We start from the raw sequence: 25,192 nt of genomic DNA on the forward strand, positions 1-25,192 counted from the left end.
AGTGCTCAGGAAGGAATTGTTGGGCGGACACCTTCTGAGATGGTACAAAGACTGGGGACCTCACTGCTCGGCCCTCTCAGAGGAGGAAGAGGAGACATCACCCTCAATTCTTCCAAGCCAAGCAAGGAAAGGCATGCTGGGTGCTGGTGTGAATAGGTGGGAGGTGAGGTAAATGTGAACGGTGGCTAAGGAAGGTGACTTGACAGTGAAAAGTGAAGGAGGATCAGATGTAACAAAAAGGGGAGATCAGATGGGAAGGGAAGATAGGTAGATTGATGTTGCAACACTATTTTCCTTGCTTCTCTTTTGCTATGTACTGTTTTTTGTAGAGGGGTGCAAATGTATTTTTGCAGATCTGGGAAGACATTATTTGCTGGATCACGGATCTGGGCAATCTGGATTAACGCCAGCACTTTGTTTAGGGTACTCCTAGACCCACACCCAATGGAATGTGGGCCCCTCTGATCACAACCCTGGCCCACCCAGATGAAAATTCCTGAAGCTGGGCCTGGCCCCTGAGCCGTTGGGGAACTAGCTCTATCACCCTTTCCGTAACATGGCTCGCACTTCTTCCAGGAGCTGAGGAATGTGCTGCTCCTTACAGGGAACCAGTGGAATACGAACTCCAAGGTGTCTTCCTGGGCGAGAGCGTCCAGCACCCATCTGTCGCTGGTGATCTTCTGCCATTCGCTAAAGAAACTTGTCAGCCGGCCTCTCACTGCGGTGCACGAGTGGGGGTCCGAGGTCTTGGCCAGTTCAGCAGTTAAGGCTTGCTTAGTCACAGGTGCTCTGCCCAGCGGGTGATGCAGACGTTGACCTCTGTTACCGTAGGGCTGGGAGCAACCACGGGAGGCTTCCTGTGTGGAGGATCTGGGAAGTTGCCTTTATGATGTGGAGTATCCCTTGGATGATCATCTTGAATTTCCCCTGGAGGAGAACGTGCTGTCTCGTGTCTGTCTTTATGGCTTGTAGGGATTCGCTGATGGCCTTCCCAAACAGACTCTCGCTGTCGAAGGGCATGTCCAGCACCTTTGCATGAACGTCCTGGTGAATGTTTGTGGCCTTCAACCATCCCTGCCGACAAAGGCAGACTCTGCTTCCCATCTGCCAAAAGCCTGTGTCGGCAATGTCCACCGTAATGGCAAAGTCAGATGCCACCTCCCCTTCTTGAAAGAGGGCGAGAGCCTCCATCATCTTGTCGTCTGCGAGGAATTCCAGGATAGAGCCCAGCTTGTACCAAAGATCTCGGTCGTATCGGGCCAAGATAGCCAGAGCATTAGCCACCTTGATCGTGGATGCCACCGCATATATGACTTTCTTGCCCATGGCATCCACCTTCTTCCCCTCGTTGTCCAGGGGGACTGATGATGCGGAAGCCGGATTAGCTGACCATTTCCTAGTGGCAGCCGACACTACAGAGTCCGGCGACAGCTGTGACCTCAAGCACTTGGGCCCGGAGTCCGGCACCCTGTATTTCTTCTCCAACCCGTCTTGTTTGGTTGGAGCCGTGCATGGGTTCTTAATGGGGGCTAGGCCTTCCTCCCAAATGTCGCCCAAAAAGAAAACCACCATGATCATCTTCCTCTTGGACCCTCGTTGCCGATATAGGAAGCCCTCCTTGGTTCGCTCGGGCACCAGCTGGAACAGCTCAGTGGCCCTGGAGATCATCAAGTGGAATGATCCTGCCTTGTCTGGTGGAGAGACTTTATGAGGGGCATCCAGGTGAAGCGATTCGTTGTCAGCCGGGATTAAGTCCTCATCTTCGTCGGTGTCCGTCTCCGTACCAGTGTGTGTATCCGGGTCCACTGGTGCAGTTGGGCCTGATGTGGTGGAGGAGGCTAAGGCAGGGGTGTCGGGTGGTGCTTCTTCTTCTTAGGTGTAGGCTGGTCAGGGGCCTGCGGTACCACAGGTGCCGGTGCTGGGGGCAATCTCTGCTGGCTCTCCCTCACTAGGATGTGGAGAGTCGACAGGATGCCCATGGTTAAGTCCCTCGACTGTGGAGGGAACGATGGAGTGCTAGGCCCTGCGCCACTGTCATCCTAGTGGAACGTATGGACGGACTCTTGGTTGTTGTTGTCCATGGAAGAGAGGTCCGTTGGTTGAATGAATACCTTGGAGGGCTGTTTTGGGGCATCCTTGCCCCCCACTTTTCCTCTGAGTGTTTTGTACTGGGAACTGGGCCGGTGCCGTTCCCCACCAGGGGTGCCTGCAGCCTTCGCTGCTGCCTCAGCGTCCATGTCACGCCTCAGACGCAGGAATACCCTCTGTGCCGTAGGAACCACCTTTGTCGGGTCAGCACCTACCGCCACTGCTGTCGTCACCGAAGATGTCGACGAAGTGGTCGATAAGGTCTTTGGCTGAGCCTGCTTGGGCTGTGCGGCCTTCTCTTCCTCCGGCCTTGGCATTTCTGATTTGTCCCGTAACTTGGCCGGGGTGGACGACTTCCTCTTTGAGGAGGAGCTCGATGGCAGGATGGTTGTGGAGGCGGATGGCGATGGTGATCACGGTCTATCCAACCTGGGGCATCCTCAAAGGACTTTGACCTCCTCCTGGTGGGAGACCGCTCCTAGGACCGGCTGGTGCTGGCTGAGGCATGACCCTGGTCAGAGCACAGGTCAGAGGCCTTGCTCGACTTGAGCCATGCCACCAGCCTGCTATACCCGTCTTTCTTTGTCTTCGAGAAGCCTAGGCATATCTCGCACCCATCCTCATTGTGGTCCGGGTGCACGCAGTATAGACATTTTAGATGTTTGTCCTCCACAAAGACGATCCGTAGCCCGCATTGGGTGCAGACCCTGAAATTGGTACTTCCCTCCTTTTTCTTCTCCATCATGGTTGGAGGGCGCAAAGTAGGACTAAGGCAGCCTTCAAGAAACTACGAACAACCGCCCTTGAGGTGCGCGCAACTTCATCGACAACAGATTCCCATTGCAGGTCGATGGAGATAGGAGCACACAGGCTCCGATGAAACAAAAATAGAACTTTTCTGTGAAACAATATGGAAACAAGTACAAAATAGCTCCGAGAGCAACTCAAGGACTCCCAACAATGAAGTGTGCGGTAAAAATCTGAAGATGGCTGCCAGAGTTGGCTCTTAGGGAGAGGACTGTCATTGGTTGGGGGCAGTATGACCGAGAAGACAGTGATTGGTTTAAAGGAGAAATACAGTTTTAAAGTGAAAGTGAAACGTTTTCCTTTTACTGAGGATTCCCAGCCTGATGACAGGGAATATACATGAGCATGTGAATCCATGTCAGACCCCATGCTGGAGAAATGTATCTCACGCTCATGAGATTATCCGTCTGCCTCCCTTTGTGCTCTGCAGTTATTTCCTGAAATAGCATCCTTGATCCTAGGCCAACATAGACTCCTCTTCATATGCACACAAAGCCTTTTCCCAGCATCTCCTGACTGTTCACTTTGGTCTGTTTCTTAGGTAGTTAGAATGAATCTTCACAAGAGCCGGCATCCATTTTCCAATCATGGTCGTCATTGCCATGTTAAATATTCTTCTAAAGCAAGCTTCTATTTATCTCGTCTACCTCGCGTCACTGCGGATTTACACTTATTGATCCACACGTTACTTAATCTTCCTTTTGCATACATGATTACTTTATCATTTCGTACATGTTTGTCTTGTCGTTTCAGTTACATTGTCATCCTTAAGTATTTTCATATCGTTTTCAACATTTTCTTGTAAATCTTCATGACATCACTCTGCTCTTGCCAGATGCCACTCAGTATTCCATAATATCCATTGACTCTCTCAACGTGTGGGTACATTCGATATGGTTGTCCGAGTGCATAAGGTCGTTCATACACTTAATGCAGTATAGGGACAACATAGGGGTCTTACATCTAGCTCTTCTCCTGCTGTTCCAATATGACAGTGGTGAGGGGGCGGGAGTTAAGGTATATGCATCTACCTACTCCTCTACAATACCCCAAGATGGCTGTGGTATGCGTGGCTTGCTAGCTTGATGTGGTATATGGGGTAACAGCGTTGTGGGGTGTTGGGTACTGCGTGTGCAGAGGGCAAGATGCTTGGCAGGTGTACAGGCTGAAGGTTCAGCGAGGGTAAGAAAGGGGTTGCAGCAAGTTGCCTAGGAGGCTGCTGGGACAGGCTTGATGTGATTTGCAGCAGGATACCGGGATCATTTTACCCTGTGGAGCGGAAAGTATTGAAGTAAGGGTTTATAGTCTTTGCATCGAAAATGATGCATTGAAATTAAATCCATCGAAAAAAATCCAATGAAAGTATATGCATCGAAATGCTATCTTTTGAATTAAAAGTACATATCCATTGAAACTTGTCCATCGAAAATAGGAATGGACAAGTTTCGATGGATATGTACTTTTAAATGTTACAAATAGCGTTTTGATGCATTTATTTTGCACATTATACATCTTAAGTATTTCAGCACTGGCCTGCTTCATGTAACGTTTTAGTGCTTATTGTTTATTGGGGGAGGGTTCTCCCCCAAATCTCCCCAACCGCCAAGGGCACCCCCTAACCCTAACCCAACCCTAAATCTAACCCTTAATGTAACCCTTAATCTAACCCTAACCCTTAATCTAACCCTAGCCCTAACCTTCAAACTAATCCTAACTCTAACCCTAAATCTAAATCTAACCCTTAATCTAACCCTAAATCTAACCCTAAATCTAACCCTAATCCTTAATCTAACCCTAACCCTTAATCTAACCCTAGCCCTAACCCTAACACGAGCCCTAACCATAACCCTCAAACTAATCTTAACCCTTAATCTAACCCTTAATGATACCCTTAATGAAAACCTTAATGAAAACCTTAATGAAAACCTTAATGAAAACCTAACCCAACCCGAACCCTAAATCTAATCCGATTTCAATGGATACATTTTGGATGGAAAGTCCAGATTTCGAAGTCGGGGTGGTTGCTTCATATGGGGTAGGGGTGTCCCATTACAGAGGGGAAGTCTGGTGGTGAATTGGCAGGCTGCGTGTATCTTTGTGTGGCCTGGTATGATTCCTTGTGGTGGCAATTTGAGAAGGGTGAGGGGGTGGGCCAAAATTGCGGGCAGCATGGGAGCATTTGGCTACACATAGGTGCTAAAGCTGTACAGAGAACGCTGCAGCAAGCTGCACAATGACGTTTACCTTTACTGCTTGTGTGTGTGGCCAATCGAGTCAGGGTTGCATGGCGAACTCCAGTATGCACAGCAGAGGTCGGCAGCTGGTGTTTGCCCCATCTTTCCAAGTCGATTAAACAGGGGTCTGTGCAGCTGCAGTTGTCCAGGCATGGACAGGCAGATACAGGAATGCATGGCCTTAAATGGGGGCCTTGAGCTGTGCCCAGTTTCACCTGCCGACTCAGGCATTTTCATTGGTTGGAAGAAGTCAAAGGAGGGGGCTGCTAGAAGGTTTTGGACCAGCGCTCCCAGCATTCCTGTTTGTTTTCTTATCTACGAATTTGCCTCCAAGCACCATGAAACCACTGTCCCCCTCTCCACCTTGAAGTTGTACTCTTACCCATACTTTGAAATGATTGCACTGCTGTTTAGAGCATTACGAAACTTACAAAATGACACAATTTCAATTAGTTTCAAATGGCAAAAAGAGAAAGTAACGTTGTACAGCGCCACTGGAGAGCAACCTACCTTCAAACATTGTTCTCCCGTCTGTTGAATCTGTGTGGGGAATTGGATCAGTCTGAATTAGATTCTGGTTAATAGAAGGAGACCGTTGTTCTGGCAAAAGTACTTTTGAAGTGCTGTCTGTGCTGGAGTACATGCGTCCCATAAAAGGCACTGCACAACAATGACTCCACCTCACAGGTATAGAGAAGGGAAGGCTTGAACATTTAAAAAAATTAACAGGGGAAAGTTTGTTAAATGCTGTCCAAATTCCAATTGCCTGTCCGGCTGCATTTGGCATAAAGGAACTAAAGTTGCTTCGCTTCACTATCAGGTGGGCTCTTGATATCCTAAATGCCAAGGAAGCCATTGTGGAACTGGTCAGCGCCTAAAAGGTAAAACAAAATAAAAATAAAGTTATAAACTAAACCCAAGGCATTGTTAATGCTCTTAAATGAAAATAAATAAGACAACTATAAACTATAGCATAGACTCCTTCACAGATCAAAAAAACATGTATTTAGAGCTTCCTAAAGAGCAGGCCATGGCCTTCCAGGCATTGGAGCCCTGAATATCAAAAGTCAAAACAAAAAAGCAGAAGGAGAACCAAATGATACTCCGTATAATGATGAAATTCAAAGAAAGTGAAAAAACAAATGAAAGAAATCAACAAGAGAAAGTGGTGGGTGTCAAACCGATTATTTTCTATTTTTTATTCTGTTGTTGTTTACATGAACCCTTACACAGACTCAATAAAATAACAAATGAAATGACAAATTACAGAACAGCAAATAAAATAAGAAATAACAAATAAAATAACGGTAACAAAGACCATCCTCATTTAAAATGGACAAACCAAGATCAAATAATCGAAAAAATATCATCAGTTAAAAAACTTCCAAGCACAATAATCAGAGACACATTTACCCCCACATCAGTTTTGACCAAAACAAATCCTTAGAACAGTCGGAATTAAAAGAAATTCAAATGTTTGTAGAAACCCTTCAGACGGACTGTTCAATACCCAGTGTGTAAGGGTTTCTAACTCATCCTTAAGATTACAAAACCAACATGTAGGGGAAAATGCCTCTCAAGTAGAGTTGGACCAACGTCTGATCGTTTCCTTTGCATTCAATTGAATGAGCCTAAAACAGTGGGTGTCAAAAAGAACCCATGAAGGTTTCCAGTGGGAACATACGTAGCAATAGGGTTTGATTGATTTGAGCGTACAACTTTGTTCAAGAACTATGACCCATAGGGTTCCATAGTGTGCTGCACATCAAATAAAAATAAGTTTAAACACCTCATAGTATAAACATTAGTTGTGTGTGCAGTAAAACTAACAAAATACATAAAAAAATAGGAATTTGGAGGGGGTACTGAGAACACACGAAATAGGTCAGAGATATTTAGGTATTTATATACAGGAGGATCAATGCTCTGTTGATCACAAAAGAACATACAGTAGATAAGAAATCAGATTTGATTGGAAGCAGTGAGCTTCTTACAATGGGGAGTGTTTTTTGGACATTATGATCAGGTTGTAGTGGGGATTAAATGGATCATTCACAGGGGATAGAAAGAAACTGAGGTAAACATAAGGTTTCATTCATGGGATAAAATTATGATAGGTGTACATGCACTCTAATCACACTTTTCCTTACCCTTTTATTTTCAGTTTTGGCAATTAGACATGCTCTAGGGTCACCTATAATACAAAACTATGGGCACAGGAGTACAGATAGGAGGGGCAATGGGATGTGAGGAGTGACATTCCTGTTGGTGTTTGTTTTTTTAAATTTATTTTATTGAGCATTTTCTTAAAATAAAATTATCAACTGTCTCATACACATATACGTATAGCTCAGACATGAAAAAGAAAAGTTTTTCAAATACATTTTTTGGTTCAACGAAAACTCCCTCCCGCCTCCCTCCCTCCCTTGAGACAAGACAGGTCCTGAGTGTTGATCACAGGGATAGTTGCATTCATTTCCTTGGGGAATCATGTCCCCGGCTTCATCTGCCATCATTTATAGGCATCGAGGAAGGGAGCCCACTCCATTTCTCTGCTTGGGGTGATCTTGTGAAGGGCCCCTATGATGTTCTCCATCCCGTAAAGTTCTCTAGCTTTCCGGGCCTAGGTTGATTCTGATGGGAGAGTCTGAGATTTCTATCTTATGGTGAAGCAGACCCTGGCAGCTAGTAGTAGGAAGTGTGTCATACAGGTGTAGAGGAGGTCCCAAGCACGACCTGCACTCAAAGTGCACATTTTGAAGTGCCAGGAACATTCACACCGAGATACATGATGTACGATGAGCAAATAAACCAGCAGAGAGCCGCAGTGGGGTTCTGCCTGGTACTAATCAGACCGACAGCACCTATTGAAGTACCAACATCAAAGAAAACATGGACATGAAAGTACCCATTGAGGAAACCAGATCAACAAATAAAACGGAATGAAGATCATCCGAGTACAGTCCCTGAAGAGGCCAAGAAAGTCCGACAGGAAGATGAATGGTGACGTCACAAGAACTCGGACTGACTCGCAGATAAAGAAAACAATGACCTGTGAATAACGAAGAGAGACGAAACACCATGGATAAGCGACATCCTGAGTTGAAGTAAAAGGACGATGTCAAGTATAAGAAGCTTGTGCCCTAAAAGCGATGAAGATATGCAACCAGTTTACACGGGTACATATGCTTGGAAATTTGGAAATGCAAGAAAGCTGAGGAAATCGTGCTGTTTGCTACGCTTAGTAGGAAATTAGATGCGGCAAGCGCCACATATACATATTTACCTCAAAAGGAGCACCTTATATAACGTTCATGTCCACTTTGCAAAAGAGCAGAACCAACCGCAAGTTACCAGAGGCCACAGGAGAGAAGGCCCGCAAACATGGGAATCGAATGCCAAGGACAGAATGAAACTCAGAGGCACGAGGCCCGTGCAACGAAACCAAGGTCATTTTAGCTGACACAGGCTAATACAATTTATGATACCACGAGCGGAGTATCCTGTTCAAAGGAGTAGAAATAAGCAGCAGAAGGCATTTGGTGGACAGAAAGCTAAAATCAAATACACAAATTACATGGATACGAGACAATTTCACGGTGCCTAAGACATGTGACCTGCCAAGCAAGAAGAGTTGGGGCCTTCACACCTACGCGCAGCCTTGAGCCATGCACAGATATCGAAGTTCTCCCAGACAGAGAGGCAGCATTGAGACCTGCAAATTAGAAACTAATTGACACATGGCCAGTGGGTCAGTGATGGATGGTGGTACTGGTTGGTGGGAGGCTAGGGGAACTGACAGGCACCCTGCACCTGGCCGACCATTCTGCATGCTGCTAAGCAAAGTGGAAAAGTACAAGGTGACGTGGTATCAACCCGATCACAATGTACCAAGTAATCTAGGATCCTATAGTCCGTAGAACCAATGAAACGTCGTACTTTTTGTGACGTTTATAGTAGTCATTCTAAAGGAAGAGCTTAGATGCCTCACCTGACGCTAATTATTCAATCCCCTCTTTCCATTACTGTATACAGATATAGTACCTACAGTAAAGTTACCTTCCTATAACCAATAGAATTTCATGCAACATGTTTAGCTTTTCACGTCAGCGATGATGAGTTTTTAGTATAAAGGATGTCATTTTTGTGAATTTCATTCGAGTTGAAGCGAGAAGGAAGATCGCGCCACTGCTGATATTCATAACTCCCTGTTATTTGTACTTGTCATTAAACTGACTCCCTTTGCCAAACCATTGAGTTGTCATTATTGATTTGATGCTGCAGTACTAATCTGCATCCTCATCGATCTCACGGGTGCTGCTATTCCATCTTAAAGTGCTGTTTGGGGAAAACCCCAGTCCTATGGACCGGCTGGGGTCCCTCCTGCACACTTGGTAGCAGAGGATGGTTATCAATTATCGATTAGATAAGACACCCATTGACCGTCGACATAAAGTAACTCTAGGTCCTCGGCAATATCACGAGTACTTTGCCATCCGGTTAAGTAGACCGTGAAGCTCTCCGTAGATACTGGTTAGAGTAAAGAGCAAAACCTGAAGGTGAAGGCTTGAAGGGACCTGTACTTTCCCCTTAAACCCCTTCCCACTTCTACGAGCAGCTAAGCGGGCGAACGGCAGGAGAGGCGGTGACGAAGGTGGTGATCCCGAGCATCTAGAGAGGAAACATGCCAACGGTGAGTGAAAAAGACTAAATAGTTTGGCAAAAGTGCATGCCTTAGAACACGTGAGGGAAGGTAACGGAGGGAGGCGGGAAAAACAAAAATATAGTTAGAAGTAGAGTAGAATGTATATATATATGTGGGGAAGGAAATAGAGACTCAAGGGGTGACCAAGTAGTGAATAAAAATACTGGGGAGGACACCCGAGAAGAAGAGGATACCAGGAGGATATCTGAGAAAAGAGGGGAATACCGGGGAGGACACCCGAGTAGAGAAATGATACGCCCAAATTCCTATGCTTAATATAGCGGCTAGAAGAAGCCTGCATCCATAGTCCTGAATAAAACGGGAATAAATAGGAGACCACAGCATTTTAAGACCCTGTGAAAGGGATGGGCTTATTCCCCATGTCGGGGTAAGATTTGGGCAGAATTCTGTGTAGCCAGCTGGAGTTTGTCTAGTCCATAAACGTCAGTCTTCTGTGTTTTGTGTTGTGATGTCATAGGATGAACATTTTTCCTTTAAGGGACGAGCATGAAAAATAACGTGATTGAGTAACTGAGATATTGTGGAATACGAATTGATATTTGATGGTTGAGAAAAGAAAAAGAAGTATAATTTTTGTTGAAAAAAATCGGATTGGAGCTTGCGACGATTGGTGCTCGCTCATATTGTTGGAGTTGTTTAAAGAAACAGAAAGGTGTAACAAGTGTTATATGAAGGAAAGGGGAACAGATTTAAGCATGGAGGATATGACTCCATTAGTACACCTGTGCAAACAGTTGCCAAAACATGCACCCAAGCTGAAAAAATACAGTGCGGAATGGGTTAAAGGTACCACGAACAAGATGTTTATGCCGTGGCCCCAGGGTGGATCGCCGTCTAAAGTGGTCCTACAGCACATGATGACATATTTGCACGCCACATACAAAAGGTACAAAAGTTAGATAAAAGCCAAGCTAGTTTAGAGCTTTGGAAGATGTATCAAGAAGATAAGGAGGAGGAGCCACCATTAGATTGGATACTTAACGTATGTACAGAGGGGGGCGAGACGCCTTCCGCGCCACCTGCCCCGTCTGAAAGAAAAATCAAAGTCAGTAAGGACGAAGGATTATACCCGCTAAGAGAGCTTAAAGCATCCACGGGGTACAGCAACCCGGCATATGAGTCACCTACGCAAAGTATTGACGAAAGCCCAGACAAAGACAGAGGTAGAGATATCGCCTCCAAGGTCCCAAGGGACAAGGAGAGACGCGAAAATGAGAGGAAAGACCAAGTACAAACAAGTATATCTCCTGATACAGAGAGAGAAGGCAAGAGATGGAAAGGAAATGAGGATAGAACTGATTAAATAGCATTCGCACAGAACGAATGGATGGGAGGTCAGATTCTATTGAAACTCAATGGTAAAAGCATGGATGACGCGAATCGAAAAGAGAAGTTAGAAGATGTACAGAGAACGGAAAGGGAACAGGAAAAAGGATTGAGAGACGAAAAACTTGGGGAAAAAAGACAGACAGAGACGAGAGCAGTTATATCGCAAAGAGCAAGAAAGACAATAAGATCATAAACAGAGCATCTAATAATCAAGACGGACAGGAACGAAGGCGAACAGAAGATGAGCAAAATATACGGGCGATAAGAATAAAGAGACGAAGGGATGAGGAAATACGAAGGGCAAATGAACGTAGAAATGCAGAGAGAGAGGAAGAAGATAGAGTTAGAGAAGAAGCGAGGAAGCGCAGAGAAGTCAATGACGACATAGAACGTAAGCGAAGACAGAGAGCACGCGATCTTCAAAATCTGGAAAGAGAGGTTCAAAAACCTGATCCAGTAGTAGATTGGGAAGACATCGAAAAATTCTTTTCTGAGTACGATTCAGTACGAGGCATGTGTAGGGCAAATATTGAGGATGACATCTACACCAGAAGCATCGGAGAGACGATCGATAGAATATACAACTAGATGGGGCTAGAACAAGTACCTCAAGGGGAGGGGAGGACAGGCCCCTGGAGAGCACCCAGCTTTATGATGCTGAGGACGTCTCCCCAAATAGCAAGAATAGAGAGCCATCCCTAGATAGGTTGGAAATCAGTAAGCACAAGGAGGATGCGATAAGTTGCACAAGTTGGGCACAGATAATGTCACGCGCAGAAAGAGAGGAGTATGAGGAAAAGGAAGAAGAGAGAAGACGCCAAAGACGCTTCTCAGGGGGAAAGGGAATAAGATGGTCAGATTCTAGTGTGTCTGCACTGAGGGCATCGGAATCAGCCACACTGTCAGGGTCGACGCGAAGAAATATTGTATGGTCAGAGGGGAGTGTCTCCACCACCCTATGTGAACCGACTGAGGACATTACCAGGTAGGCGGCGATGTACGAATATCACTCCTGCAGTATATAGAAAGACAATGAGAGAAGAGAGAGATGACTATGCATCCCAATTTTCGTTGCTCGAGAAAGGAGGAGCGAGAACACAGTATATTCCATGGCCACACATGGATCAGGAAAACCTGAAAAACAAGCTTCCAATGCTGACTTCGGGAGCCGGAAAATGGATACATGAGTTAGATAAAATGATGGGAGGGAACACGTTGGCTATCGGAGATATTAAGGGTCTTTTAATCGCCATATTTGGCGATCGAGCTGACAAAGTGTGGACACGTGCAGGTTACCCTTGCGTGACTACAGTTAATACCATGCATGACGGAGCACCGTTTAACAACTGCATAGCCGCAGTATGGAAAGCATCACGATCGCTCTATCCAGACACTTCCGACATGGGAGCTATAATGTCACAGAAAATGAAGGAGTGAGAAGACCCTTTGCTTTACATTCAGAATTTCCAAGACGCGTGGGTACTTGAAACACAGGAATCTGGGGGGAAATCTATACCCGTGTTCTACCATATTTTATGCCAAGGGCTGCCAGATCAGGTACAGAAGCAGCTCAAGAATTTAGTAGGAATCTAGGCCAAACCATAGTCTTAAATACAGTTGACCATAGCTCACTATTGCAGGGTGCTGCAAGAGAAGAATCACAAAAAAGAAGCTACACGAAAAGGTGAAGAGGCGAAATTAGTTCAGAAGAAATTGTCAAAATATGCCATTGAAGGGGTAATGATAATTAACACAGACGGATCAAACATGCAGCAGGCCAATAATCAACAGCAGGGGAATCAGGGCAATAATGGGTTTTACACCAGAGAGAGAGGCTTTTTCGAGGAAGAGGATGGCAGAGTAATCAGGGAGGTTTCCAAAACATGCAACATGGAAGTCAGGATATGTCAAATGGGCAAATGATCAGACCACCGCCAATATGTTGGGTGTGTGGGATGACAGGGCACCTAGCACTCACATGCAGAAGTCAAGCATGGTGCAAAATGTCCAAGGAACCAGAGCAGGTATGGTGAATCCACCTGTGTTATTACAACAGGGAGGAAATGGAGTTGCGCAAAATCACACAGTGCAACCTCAAACGCCAGGAGCACAGCAAAGCACGCAACCTCAGAATTTGATAAATTGTCCACAGGGACAGTCCCAACAGTCACTGATGCAAATGTCGCAAACAACAAGTATAGGTCAGGCTTTGAACAATGGGATAAGAGTTAACACTGGTGATGGGGGAAGACCAATCACGTAAAATGGGACAAGATTGTATATGGACTAGGGCAGCTCACTGGGAGACCTGATGTGTTCTATACTATCAGTGTCACCCGACCCTCACCAGGAACCACGGCTGGATGTTGTTAGGGGGTAACGAATATTCCTTCTTAGTTGACATGGGTGCGACATGCTTGTGCATACGTGAAGGCAAGTTTTCCTTGTCCGGCGATGCTATAAACACTCAGGGCTTCACAGTCGTGTTCCTTTTACAGTCACGCTTCCAGTCTCTATAGGAGAATGTGAAATGAATGTGCCACTGTTATATTCAAGGCAAACCCCAGTTGATATATTGGGACGAGACCCAATGACAAAGTTAAACATGATAATCTCGTTCACAGAGAAGGGCATAGTATGCTCGACTCCAGGAATGCACTATTTGAACGTATGCTAGAGAATTAGAGCATACGAAGGACACACAGCCATGAGAGCTATCCCATTGGAGCCAGGAATATTTGTATACAGAGTACGGGTGCTGATGGCATGGCTATCAGGCCTTGCAGACAGAACCATGAGGACCCCAGATGAGTTTTTATTTAGGCCAAGAATACCTATGCACGAGGAGAAGGCACAAGTATTTCCCTTCACGATCCATACTGCCATAGTGCGAGTGGAAATGGCTTTGATCGATGGTTGCGATGAAGGCCGACAATGGCGCACAGTGATCGCCATTGAAGAAGGGTACAAGTTGACTGACGTCACGGATGAAGATCTGTTCAACAAACGAACAGACACTGAGGAAATAAGAGCTGAAGTGAATCTCACTTTCTGGGCGAAGATGATCAAAAGAGAAGTACCCCAGAGAATGATGTTGGCACAGAAAGGTTGTGAATATTTTGATGACGACATGGCTCAGGTGTCTGTGTCAGTATGGACCACAGGCCCCTATGACGTAGGCTTATTGAAAGGAGTAGGAGAAGTCAAATTAAACTGAAGCCAGGAGCTATTTTACCAAAGGTACAACAGTCTCCCATGTCTAGGGAGGCAGATGAGGGAATTTAAGACAATTTCGGCTATGATGGAACAGGGCATCTTAGTGACATCAGAGTCGTCATGAAATACTGCAGTTTATCCTGTCAAGAAATCAAAGGGAGGGTCTTGGAGGCTAATTCAAGATCTACGCCCAATAAAGAATATCGTAGAAGCAAAGTTCCTTTTAGTCCCGAACCCGGCCACAATCCTATGTAATATACCTGTTGAGGCAAAATATTTCACGGTGATTGACTTGAAATGCGTTTTTATCAATCCCATTGCATCGAGACTCAAAGATCTGACATCATTTACCTTCAGACTGATGTGTCTGAAAAGCACAAGGTTACCCCAGGGGTACTGTGAGTCGCCCTCAATTTTCAATAGAGTCCTACAGATGTACTTAAGCAATATTGTGTTAGAGAGTGTTGTCTTGCAATATGTAGATGACATCTTAATTTGCAGCACCACAGAGGAAAAGTGCAGACACGATTCTATTCAGCTATTGACTATGCTATCAGAGAAAGGATATAAAGTGGACAAAGAAAAGTTACAATATTGTCAGCAAGAAGTGTTGTATATAGGCCAGCTGATCTCACATGAGGGGAAAAGAGTTACCCCTGAAAGGGCTGAAGCTATACTGAACACAGCCAAGCCACACACGATAAAACAGATGCAGAGCTTTCTAGGTCTTTGCAAATATGTCAGAGCATGGGTCTTTGACTACAGCTCATATACAACGCCCTTGTTACATGCCCCAAACAAGGCACAGGTGACGAAAGAAAAGAATTGTGTGGTCCAAGACCATGGAGGAAGGGTTTACTGAACTCAAGAAAGCCATTTGCACGGCACCGGTTTTAGGGATTCCCAACTATGCAGAGGAATTCTACCTGCTCTCACACACAAATGGCAGCGTTATGACGGCAGTACTCACACAGAGAACCACATTGGGGTACAAGCCCCTGGCATTCTACAGTGGGCATTTGGACCCAGTGATGAGAGGACACTTCCCTTGCGAGCAAAGTTTAGCTGCCGCAGCGTTCGCCATAGACAAAGCGACAACCATTGTGATGGGATGCTCAATGACGTTGTACGTCAAGCACGCGCTATTTGCCATTCTAGAGAAACCAAAGGGCACGTTGACATCTCAGAGAGCTTCTGCTTATGAAGTGATCATATCGAATCCGTCGATTAAGATTGTTCGATGCAAGATAGTGAACCCAACTATGTTTATAGCAGAGCCAGTCACTGAAGGAGAGCCAATACATGACTGCGCGTACTGTCAAGAATTTTATGAGATTCCCAGAGTGAAAGAAAATGCATTGGCAGGAGGAGAAATTGCCTTTGTTGACGGTTCCTCGAGAATCGATCAAAACGATGGGCAATGATATACAGACGTTGCTGTGATGAAGCACACGGCAAATGGGAATTTCGAGTACTCCTTAGTGCATGATTACCATCTCACTATTCAGCACAGGCTGCAGAGTTATTGGTGTTGATACTCGCGATTGAGAATCACGCAGACCAGGAAGTGATGGTGTACAGTGATTCTGCCTATGTGACATCAACAGTACACGCAGACTTAGCGCTGGAAGAGGAGGGGCTACCTCTGAGCGGACGGCATGCCAGTGCAGCACACAGCCCTATTGGATAGGCTCATTAAGGCACTACAGCTCCCAGTGGGGATAGCGGTCGTGAAGTGCGCAGCCCACACGAAGAGGACATAATTTATCTCAGGAGGAAATCAAGCAGCAGACACAGAGGCCAAGCGTATGGCGTCCAAGGGTGAACCCATAATGGACGTAGAAATAACTCATGTAAACGAGAAGATGATTGTTGCAAAAAATGAACCTGAGGGCTATAATAATATGGGGCAAACCCAGTTAATGGAACTCCAAGGGGAGGCACCACAGGAAGAGAAGAATCTCTGGAAGTGGCGAGGGTGCTCTTTGAACCCCTCCGAAAGCTTGTGTGGACAAGACAGAGCTGGTAAACCAGTAATGCCTATAGCCCTGTTAAATTTAGCACTGGAGCAGTTACACTATCCAGCACACATGACAAAAGAGAATCCTGATGCAACACTTGCTGAAGACTGCTTTATACCGAACTTGGCAGAGCATGTTGCATTTTTTATGATGAACTGTATGATCAGCCAGCAGTTCACGGCTGGGCACACACTAAAAGTAATTAGGGGAGTCATTCCAAGGCCCAATGGTCCTTTTCAGCACTTGCATGTCGATTACGTCGATATGATTCTAGTATGTAACGGGTACAGGTATCTAATTGTTGTGGTGTGTACATTCTCTAGATGGATAGAAGCAGGTCCATGTACACACCCAGACTCTACCTGTGCGGCCACATTTATAGTGAGAGGTATTTCCCAGATGGGGAGTATGTGAAGTCATGAGATCAGATAATGGAGCTCACTTTGTCAACGAAGTGTTAGAGCAGATTAGCTTGTTGCTTGGTATTAAGCACAAGTTCTTGTCGGCATATCACCCGCAAGGTAATGGAATCTGTGAGAAGCTCAACGGCTTGTTAAAGGAAAGGATAGCCAAGTTGAAACTTACTCTAATGAAAGGATGGCTGCACTGCCTTCCACTGGCACTGTATGCACTTAGAAACCAGCCTGGTTCTGACACCATCACCTTACGCCTCACAAAATAGCAACAGGAAGAAGGATGCGCACTCCCCTGAGACCCTGAGGAAGAGCTAGGTGATGCCCAGCCGACAAGTGAAATCTCAGGTTCTGAAATACAAAATTACTTGAACTGCATGACATTTTGTAATTGCAGGCCAGCTGCAGCGATGACAAAAGGGTGCAGGGCAGCACAGAACACGGAAGGAGATGCTACTGCAGACACAGCTCCGAGTGTATGTGTTCCTCCAGTCTTTCCTCACCAGGACGGTGCCTCCAGGGATCACATAAGGAAAAAGTGGGACGAGCCAAGGTTCAACGGACCGTTCACAGTTCAAGACGTTACTCCATCTGCAGTCAAGCTACAAGGAAGAAGAGCTTGGATGTTCCTGGGCGATATCAAGCCATACATCAGAGAAATCCCCGTCTGCACCCCACCGCGAAGAGACTACAGACAACGGGGAAGAACCACAGCACGTGCAGACGAGATCCATGATGAGGAAGAAGGATGCATGACCAGCAGTAAAGCAAAGACAAAAAACTTTTGTGCAAATTTGTGGCTCGAAAACGGACATTCCTCTGAGCACAAAGAGAAGAGGATAAGGACATAAAACATAAAAAAAAATACAGACACTCTGTGCATCCTAGTTGGAGGGTGAAGGAGAGAAGAGCATATGCAAGCCACAACATAGGTTATTGACTTTGAACTTTAGACTGAGGAAGAAAAGAATATGTCAAATTTCAATCGCAAACACACGAGTTGGAAGAAAATACAGTATCCAGACTCATTCAAGTCAGGATCATTGTTTGGACTCACAAATGGTGTCCCACAGTCGCAACATTATTAAAGACGTTTTTAACTACTTTGACCTAGTCCTGAGGTCACACCCATCACTAGTGGGAAGGCTCACTAGGATCCCCGAATTTCTGCAAGATACTGAAAACAACAAGATAATAAAAAGGCTGTTCACTGTGATCGCTGAGCAGTTCCTTCTACTTCCAGAATACAGAGAGGAAAAAACAAATGTCCCAAGCGAAAGAAGAAGCGAATACACTCATCAACGTGATATTTTTTCAACTAATTGAAGAGCACCCAAACTTTGTTGGAAGACACACTGATGTATTAACATTTCTTCGGGATCCAGCACACACAGAACACTTGAGCATAATCTTAACGGCATCATCATCCAGGTCACTCTCCACATTAACCTAGATCATAGAAGCTACTCATAGTGGGTACCGAACTGTTCCAGAATTCAGCAAGGGAAAAAGAAATGTCCCTATCACCAGAAGATAGCAGATTGGCGAACAATGTCTTCTTTCGCCTAATTGAGGAATTTCCAGAACTTGTAGGGAGACCTGCCAGTGTTTTTTTTTAAACATATTTTTATCAAGAGAGCAGGTTTACAGAACGACAGAGCAAATAGATATCAGACCACAGTTGAATAGCTGACAGCATATATAGGGTTAAGCACCGGGTGAGGGAACAGAAAGTGTAAAGAGAAAATAAAACAGTGAGCTTCATGGTGAGGATGTGGGCGTAGCTTCTGCATTGGAGCCGAAATCGCACAGGTAAAGGCGTAACAGTGTCCAAATGTCTTTAGGGCGGCAAGAAGACGGGACCGACATTACAAAGAGTTCATCATCGTCGTTTACCATACATAGAGCTTTTAGAAAATTGGCCCTGGTCGGGGCGGCTGCAGATTTCCAACATTTAAGAATACAACGCTTGGCAACAATACATGAAATATTAAACAAACGTCTTGTGGTCTCCTTCACTTTACCAATGTCACCAAATAAGTATTTCAGAGGAGAAAGAGTCGCCGGGATAGCTGCTATGTCTTCAAGCAGCTCCGCGACCTCCCCCCAAAATTCCACAATCAATGGGCACGACAAATACATATGATAAGGCCCCACATCCGGGGCATCGCATTTGGGGCAGGCACCTGTGCAGTTGTCCACGAACTTAGCCATTCTGGCAGGGGAATAGTGGAGTTGGTTCAAAACTTTAAATTGACTTAATCGGAGCCCAGAATTCATAGAAACAGATCGGGTAAACTGACAGTAGCGGGCCCAGCGGGTATCATCTATCCGGGTACCCACATCCCGCTCCCAAATCTCTTTCATCGTGTTACGTGAGGGGGAGTGGGATTGCACTAGAGAGTACAGCATCGAGACTCCCTTGCCGTGGCTACTCGTGGACACCATTGCCCTGATGCATTCATGCATTCGGGGTTCTAGCAGAAATGTCGGCCATCTTGCCGCAAACGCAGCTCTCATTCGATGGTATTGGAAACGTTTAAGCTGGTCACCCCACACCACTTCAATGAAATCCGCGAGGTCACAAAACCTGCCCTCTCGGGAGACCTGCCAGTGTTGACGTCCTCACCTTCATCAGAGACCCAGCAAACTCTACCCAGCTAAGCATGTTCGTGCATGGTATTGTAGTACAAATTAAGCTCTCCAGTCTCCACCAGAGTTCCGGAAGAAACCTTGAAGCTTCCCGCCGAGGGACAGATCGAGAAAGCGTACCCAGAGACCTCACTCTTGTTACATCGACAAAGACGCGACATACTGTCTGGGATGAAGCAAATGAGAAGCATCAACTAGGAAACTCATGTACTGTGAACATGTACAGTAAAAGAGACATGCTGACAGCAGTACCCGATTTTGACTTCTCCTCATATGTAAAAAGAGAGAACTGTATCTAGAGATAACAGACAATCCAGTGTCCAGGCAAGAGGGACAATTGTTTCTGTTCTTGCAACCCGCAAGAGGAACCAGCAGTATCCAGAAATAATATTGTCTAAGATTGTATTAAAGCGTTAGCCTTTTCCTTAATGTTTGAGATGAGAAAGTAGAGAGAAGTAAATGTTGCAGGCTAACCTATAAGGGTATCATGTACTTATGCATTATATTCATCATTGTTTTACTGTCACTGATGATTAGTACTGCATTTTTTAAAAATTGGTAAACAAAGTGTTCAGAGTCTGGTGCACCCACCTAACGATGCACACGTGAAGCCCACGAAGGTACCCAGACCCTATGTAGTCATTCCAGTCCCTAGAAGATCTGACAATGGAGTGAGTGAACTTGAGATGGATGTGAGTAGCAATGACACAAACATAGTTACAGTAACAGGCACATTAATAAGCCTGAGACAGGGTCGACATAATGTGAGTGAAAACAGGTTACTTACGACCACACGCATGCAAACGACGAGTGCACATACATCAGATCTAATTTCAATAGCTACAGAACCACAGGCCAAAGAAGGGGAGAAGGTAGAGCAAACAATTGTGAGAAGCTACCCCACAAGTGAAGAGAAAAGACGAAAGGGGAAAATCTGAACTTTTGAAAAGACAAAAGGAGCTGAAGAACGAACCAACAGAGACAGCATTGACAAACACACCCGATTCAATGAAGAGAACAAACACAAGTCCTGCAAAACTATCACGTGCAGAGATAGTGGCAGAATCAATTTGGCCATTCATAACCAGAGCCAAGGAAAGACAGGAGATGAAGGAAAGAATTGCAAGACTTTCGCCTACCTCATTGGTACAGATGAAGAGGCCTGAACCATGGATGGAAGTGCCTGCGAATCCCCCAGTGAAAAGAAGCTACATGGATGTTATTAAAGATGTGATGATAGCAAACTACATGAAAACCTTGAGAATCAAGAGAAGCATACAAGGAGATGATCTTGAATTAACCAATTATCTGGACAGCACAGTACATTTGGGAAATAACATATGGTACCAACACATGAAAGAAGTTGGAACACGGAGCTCAGAGGGGCAATGCTTTGTTTGTGCACTCCTACCCTACAGCATGGGGAAATCAAAGATCTTTCTAGCTGTAGAAATTGATGCCCATATAGCACACTGTCTATCACATGTAGCAATGTGCAAGACAAGAGGTCAATTCATGGGAAGTGATGCTTCTCTTAAATGGGCAACTGAAAAGACAGATCTAGGTGAAGATGAATACATAAAGACAAGAAACAGAGTCCATACGAGAAATCATGTGATCAGATATGAGAAGCCAGGAGTAAAAGGAGCTGGCATTAGATGGGAAGTGAATAAAAAACTTGATGTTAAAGGGAAATCTACAGAAGAGGCCAGAAAATGGAAGAACAGAGGCCAGATGCAAATATGGGGAAAAGTACTTTCACCAGACGGATGGGAGCAAGGAGTAGTGATCTGCAGAGCATGGATGGTCACCGGAGCCTGCAAAGAAGCAATTGAAAATGCGCAGAAAATATGTAAGTCACTATGGCCAGAGCTTGTGAAAATATTGACATGGGTCGAAGACAGAGGAGGACCCCTTCAGATAGTGCCATTGAAGAATCTGAAACTGTGCTTCAGAAACAATGGTACAAGAAAAATGGGAGAAAATCAGAACTGTGGACGAATTGACGTTCCAGGAATAGTACACGGTACTGCGGTGACCATGGATCATTTTTGAGCATTTGAATCCAAAGCATATATCAGACTGCCGAAAGACGAGGTGTATGCACATTAGTAAATGTCCATGTTCCGGTGCTGGTGATTCCAAAAAGTGATTTGAATATTGACAGTTTTCCGAAAGCAAATGCTCACCTGAGGAAGAAGAGATCTGTAGAAGAAGCAGGATGAAAAGAGAAAATTATTTCTGTGCCAAATCAATAGAAGCCTTTGACGCGATTCCATATGAACACAGGCTGTTGGGTCAGACCTCATCAGATTTCACGACAATCTTCATGCCGAGAATCCAAGTTGGAGCAAATACTAAATGGTTACAAATAACCAGACGGGAATTTCTGCAGACAATCAACATAACCATAAAAGGATTCAACGCGATCAAGGAAGAATTAAGGGCGATTCGACTAATGACTCTCCAGAACCGATACGTCCTTGACATGATCACAGCAATGGATGGAGGAGTTTGTGCAAAAATCGGAGAATCATGTTGCACATTTATACCTTTCCACGATGAAGAAAATGGAACTCTAACAGAAGCCATAGGTATGCTGACGAAACTACAGAATCAAATGATTGATGAAACCGACGAAGTAGACAATGACAGTTGGTTTGGATCACTGTTTCCACAATTTATAGCAGACGCATTCAAATTCATAGGAGCCCTACTAGTAATGATATTGCTCGGATTTTATAATATATAGATAATAATCTCTCAATGCCAGAAAGCTGTGAAAAAAGCCATAGGGATGAAGATCATGATTGATGTCGAGTCAGAATGGAAACCCAAAGACCTGACTGATGAAGAAATAAGAGACTTTGTAAAAGCTAGCATACACGCGCCTGAAGGAACAAAGTTTCGATATCCAAGGAGACACAGAAACTATGTGGGGAAATGGATTTATTGAAGCCCAAATGGGCAGTGTCAACTGATGGCATGGAACAAAGATGAACACCGGAGGACAGCTGGAAGCTTGAAGGGAGTGATAAAAATATGGACCCAAAAGAGACATTTCTTCAGGCCGTCATGTATAGACCCAGATGATGAAGTGAAATTGAATGCAGAAGATGCAGGAAAGGTGGATACCAAGGGAAAAATGAAAGTGGTTGATGAATCGCCCAGAGGGGGGAGTGTAGAGGAGGTCCCAAGCACGACCTGCACTCAAAGCGCACATTTTGATGTGCCAGGAATGTTCACGCCGAGATACGTGACGTACAATGAGCAAATTAACCAGAAGAGAGCCGCAGTGGGGCTCTGCCCGGTACCGATCAGACTGACGGCACCTACTGAAGTACCAACATCAAAGAAAACATGGACAGTAAAGTACCCATTGAGGAAACCAGATCAACAAATACAATGGAATGAAGATCATCAGAGTACAGTCCTGAAGAGGCCAAGAAAGTCCGAAAAGAAGATGAATGGTGACATCACAAGAACTCGGACTGACTCGCAGATAAAGAAAATGACGACCTGTGAATAACAAAAAGAGACGAAACACCATGGATAAGCGACATCCCGAGTTGAAGTAAAAGGACGATGTCAAGTATAAGAAGCTTATGCCATAAAAGCAATGAAGATATGCAACCAGTTTACACGTGTAAATATGCTTGGAAACGCAAGAAAGCTGAGGAAATTGTGCGGCTTGCTATGCTTAGTAGGAAATTAGATGCGGCAAGCGCCACATATACATATGTACCTCAAAAGGAGCACCTTATATAACGTACATGTCCACTTTTCAAAAGAGCAGAACCAACCGCAAGTTACCAGAGGCCACAGGAGAGAAGGCCTGCAAACACAGGAATTAAAAGCCAAGGACGGAAACAAAACTCAGAGGCACGAGGCCCGTGCAACGAAACCAAGGTCATCTTAGCTGACACAGGCCAATACAATTTATGACACCAAGAGCGGATATCCTGTTCAAAGGAGTCGATATAAGCATCACAAGGCATTTGGTGGACAGAAAGCTAAAATCAAATACACAAATTACATGGATATGAGACAATTTCACGGTGCCTAAGACAGGTAACCTGCCAAGCAAGAAGAGTTGGGGCCTTCACACCTATGCGCAGCCTTGAGCCATGCACAGATATCAGAGTTCTCCCAGACAGAGAGGCAGCATCGGGGCTTACAAATTAGAAACTAATTGACACATGGCCAGTGGGTCAGTGATGGATGGTGGTACTGGTTGGTGGGAGGCTAGGGGAACTGACGGGCATCCTGCACCTGGCTGACCATTCTGCATGCTGCTAAGCAAAGTGGAAAAGTACAAGGTGACGTGGTATCAACCCAATCACAATGTACCAAGTAATCTAGGATCCTATAGTCCGTAGAATCAATGAGATGTTGTACTTTTTGTGATGTTTACAGTAGTCATTTTAAATGAAGAGCTTAGAGAGGGCCCACCTGACGCTAGTTATCCAATCCCCTCTTTTCATTACCGTAAACAGATATAGTACCTATAGTAAAGTTACCTTCCTATAACCAATAGAACTGCATGCAACATTTTTAGCGTTTCACGTCAGCGATGATGAGTTTTTAGTATAGAGGATGTAATTTTTGTAAAGTTCATTGGAGTTGAAGCGAGAAGGAAGATCGCGCCGCTGCTGATATTCATAACTCCCCGTTTTTTGTACTTGTCATTAATCGGACTCCCTTTGCCAAACCATTGAGTTGTCATTATTGATTTGATGCTGGAGAACTAATCTGCATCCCTATCCATCCCACGGGTGCTGCTATTCCATCTTAAAGTGCTGTTTGGGAAAACCCCAGTCCTATGGGCCAGCTGGGGTCCCTCCTGCACACGGGGAGCACGCTTCCACCGGCCTTCCTGCTCGTCTAGGCTGAATAGCATCAGTCTAGGGTCACACTCTCGAGTAACACCTTCCACTTTTCTGATCCATGCTAGCACCTCTTTCCTATATGCCTGGGTTTTCGGGCATGACAACCACATGTGCCAATAGTCAGACTGGGCACCGCATCCCCTCCAACATTGAGGGCTTGCTTTGTTTGGGGTTGTATTGCTATCTGTGCAGCAATTTTATTCCGTGCAGTTTGTATTGGGCTGAGATGGAGGTTTTGTATGCTGATCTGCAAATTTGAGACCATAGTTGGTCTGACATCATTGGGCCCAGGTCCTTCTCCATCTTTTTTTGAGGCAGTCATTTCTGTTTCCTATCGCACTCAGCAGGGATCTATATAGCTGAGAGATGAGGCCTCTTGTTGAAAGGGTTTCACTTAATAACTTTTCCATTGATGTGAGGTTTCTTTGGAGTTTCTCCTTCCATTTCGAAGTAAATAGCACTCCTTTTGGGGGGCGTGGCTTGGCAGCCATGGAATAGGCTGCTCTATTCAGGTGCTCCTGGATCCGGCAAATGATCTGTGCAAGCACATGCTTTCCGACCGTCTGTTTCAAAAAGAAAGGCGACAGGAATAAATGGGAATGGGAGCTGAGCCATATGCATCGTGCTGCGAGAAGATCGAGTGTCAGGGAGGAAAGTTGTGATACTTTGTAGCCTCCGACGGTGGATGAAAGGCTGGCGGCAAGATGGCGGTGAATAGTAAACAAAGGAACCTCCGGGAGCCCGCACTGCGCCTGCCATGAGAAGCACTACAGAAGTGAAGGGGCACGTCTACCTGAGTGCTAAGGACAACCGGCAT

At 45.2% G+C, this 25,192-nt stretch overlaps 1 protein-coding gene across 2 annotated transcripts in view; it reads right to left on the reverse strand.

The window, feature by feature from the left end:
* MTERF3 (mitochondrial transcription termination factor 3) overlaps positions 1-25,192 on the reverse strand; it is a 703,041-nt gene that overhangs the window by 641,180 nt on the left and 36,669 nt on the right. For both annotated transcript variants that reach the window (XM_069621399.1, XM_069621398.1), the window contains exon 2: positions 5,640-6,003. In XM_069621399.1, coding sequence (XP_069477500.1) covers positions 5,640-5,985 — 346 coding nt within the window. In that variant the 5' untranslated portion in view covers positions 5,986-6,003. The remainder of the gene's footprint in view (positions 1-5,639; positions 6,004-25,192) is intronic.

The sequence above is a fragment of the Ambystoma mexicanum genome, chromosome 5q (genome assembly GCF_040938575.1).
Source record: "Ambystoma mexicanum isolate Mex_15411 chromosome 5q, UKY_AmexF1_1, whole genome shotgun sequence".
Lineage (NCBI taxonomy): Eukaryota > Metazoa > Chordata > Amphibia > Caudata > Ambystomatidae > Ambystoma > Ambystoma mexicanum.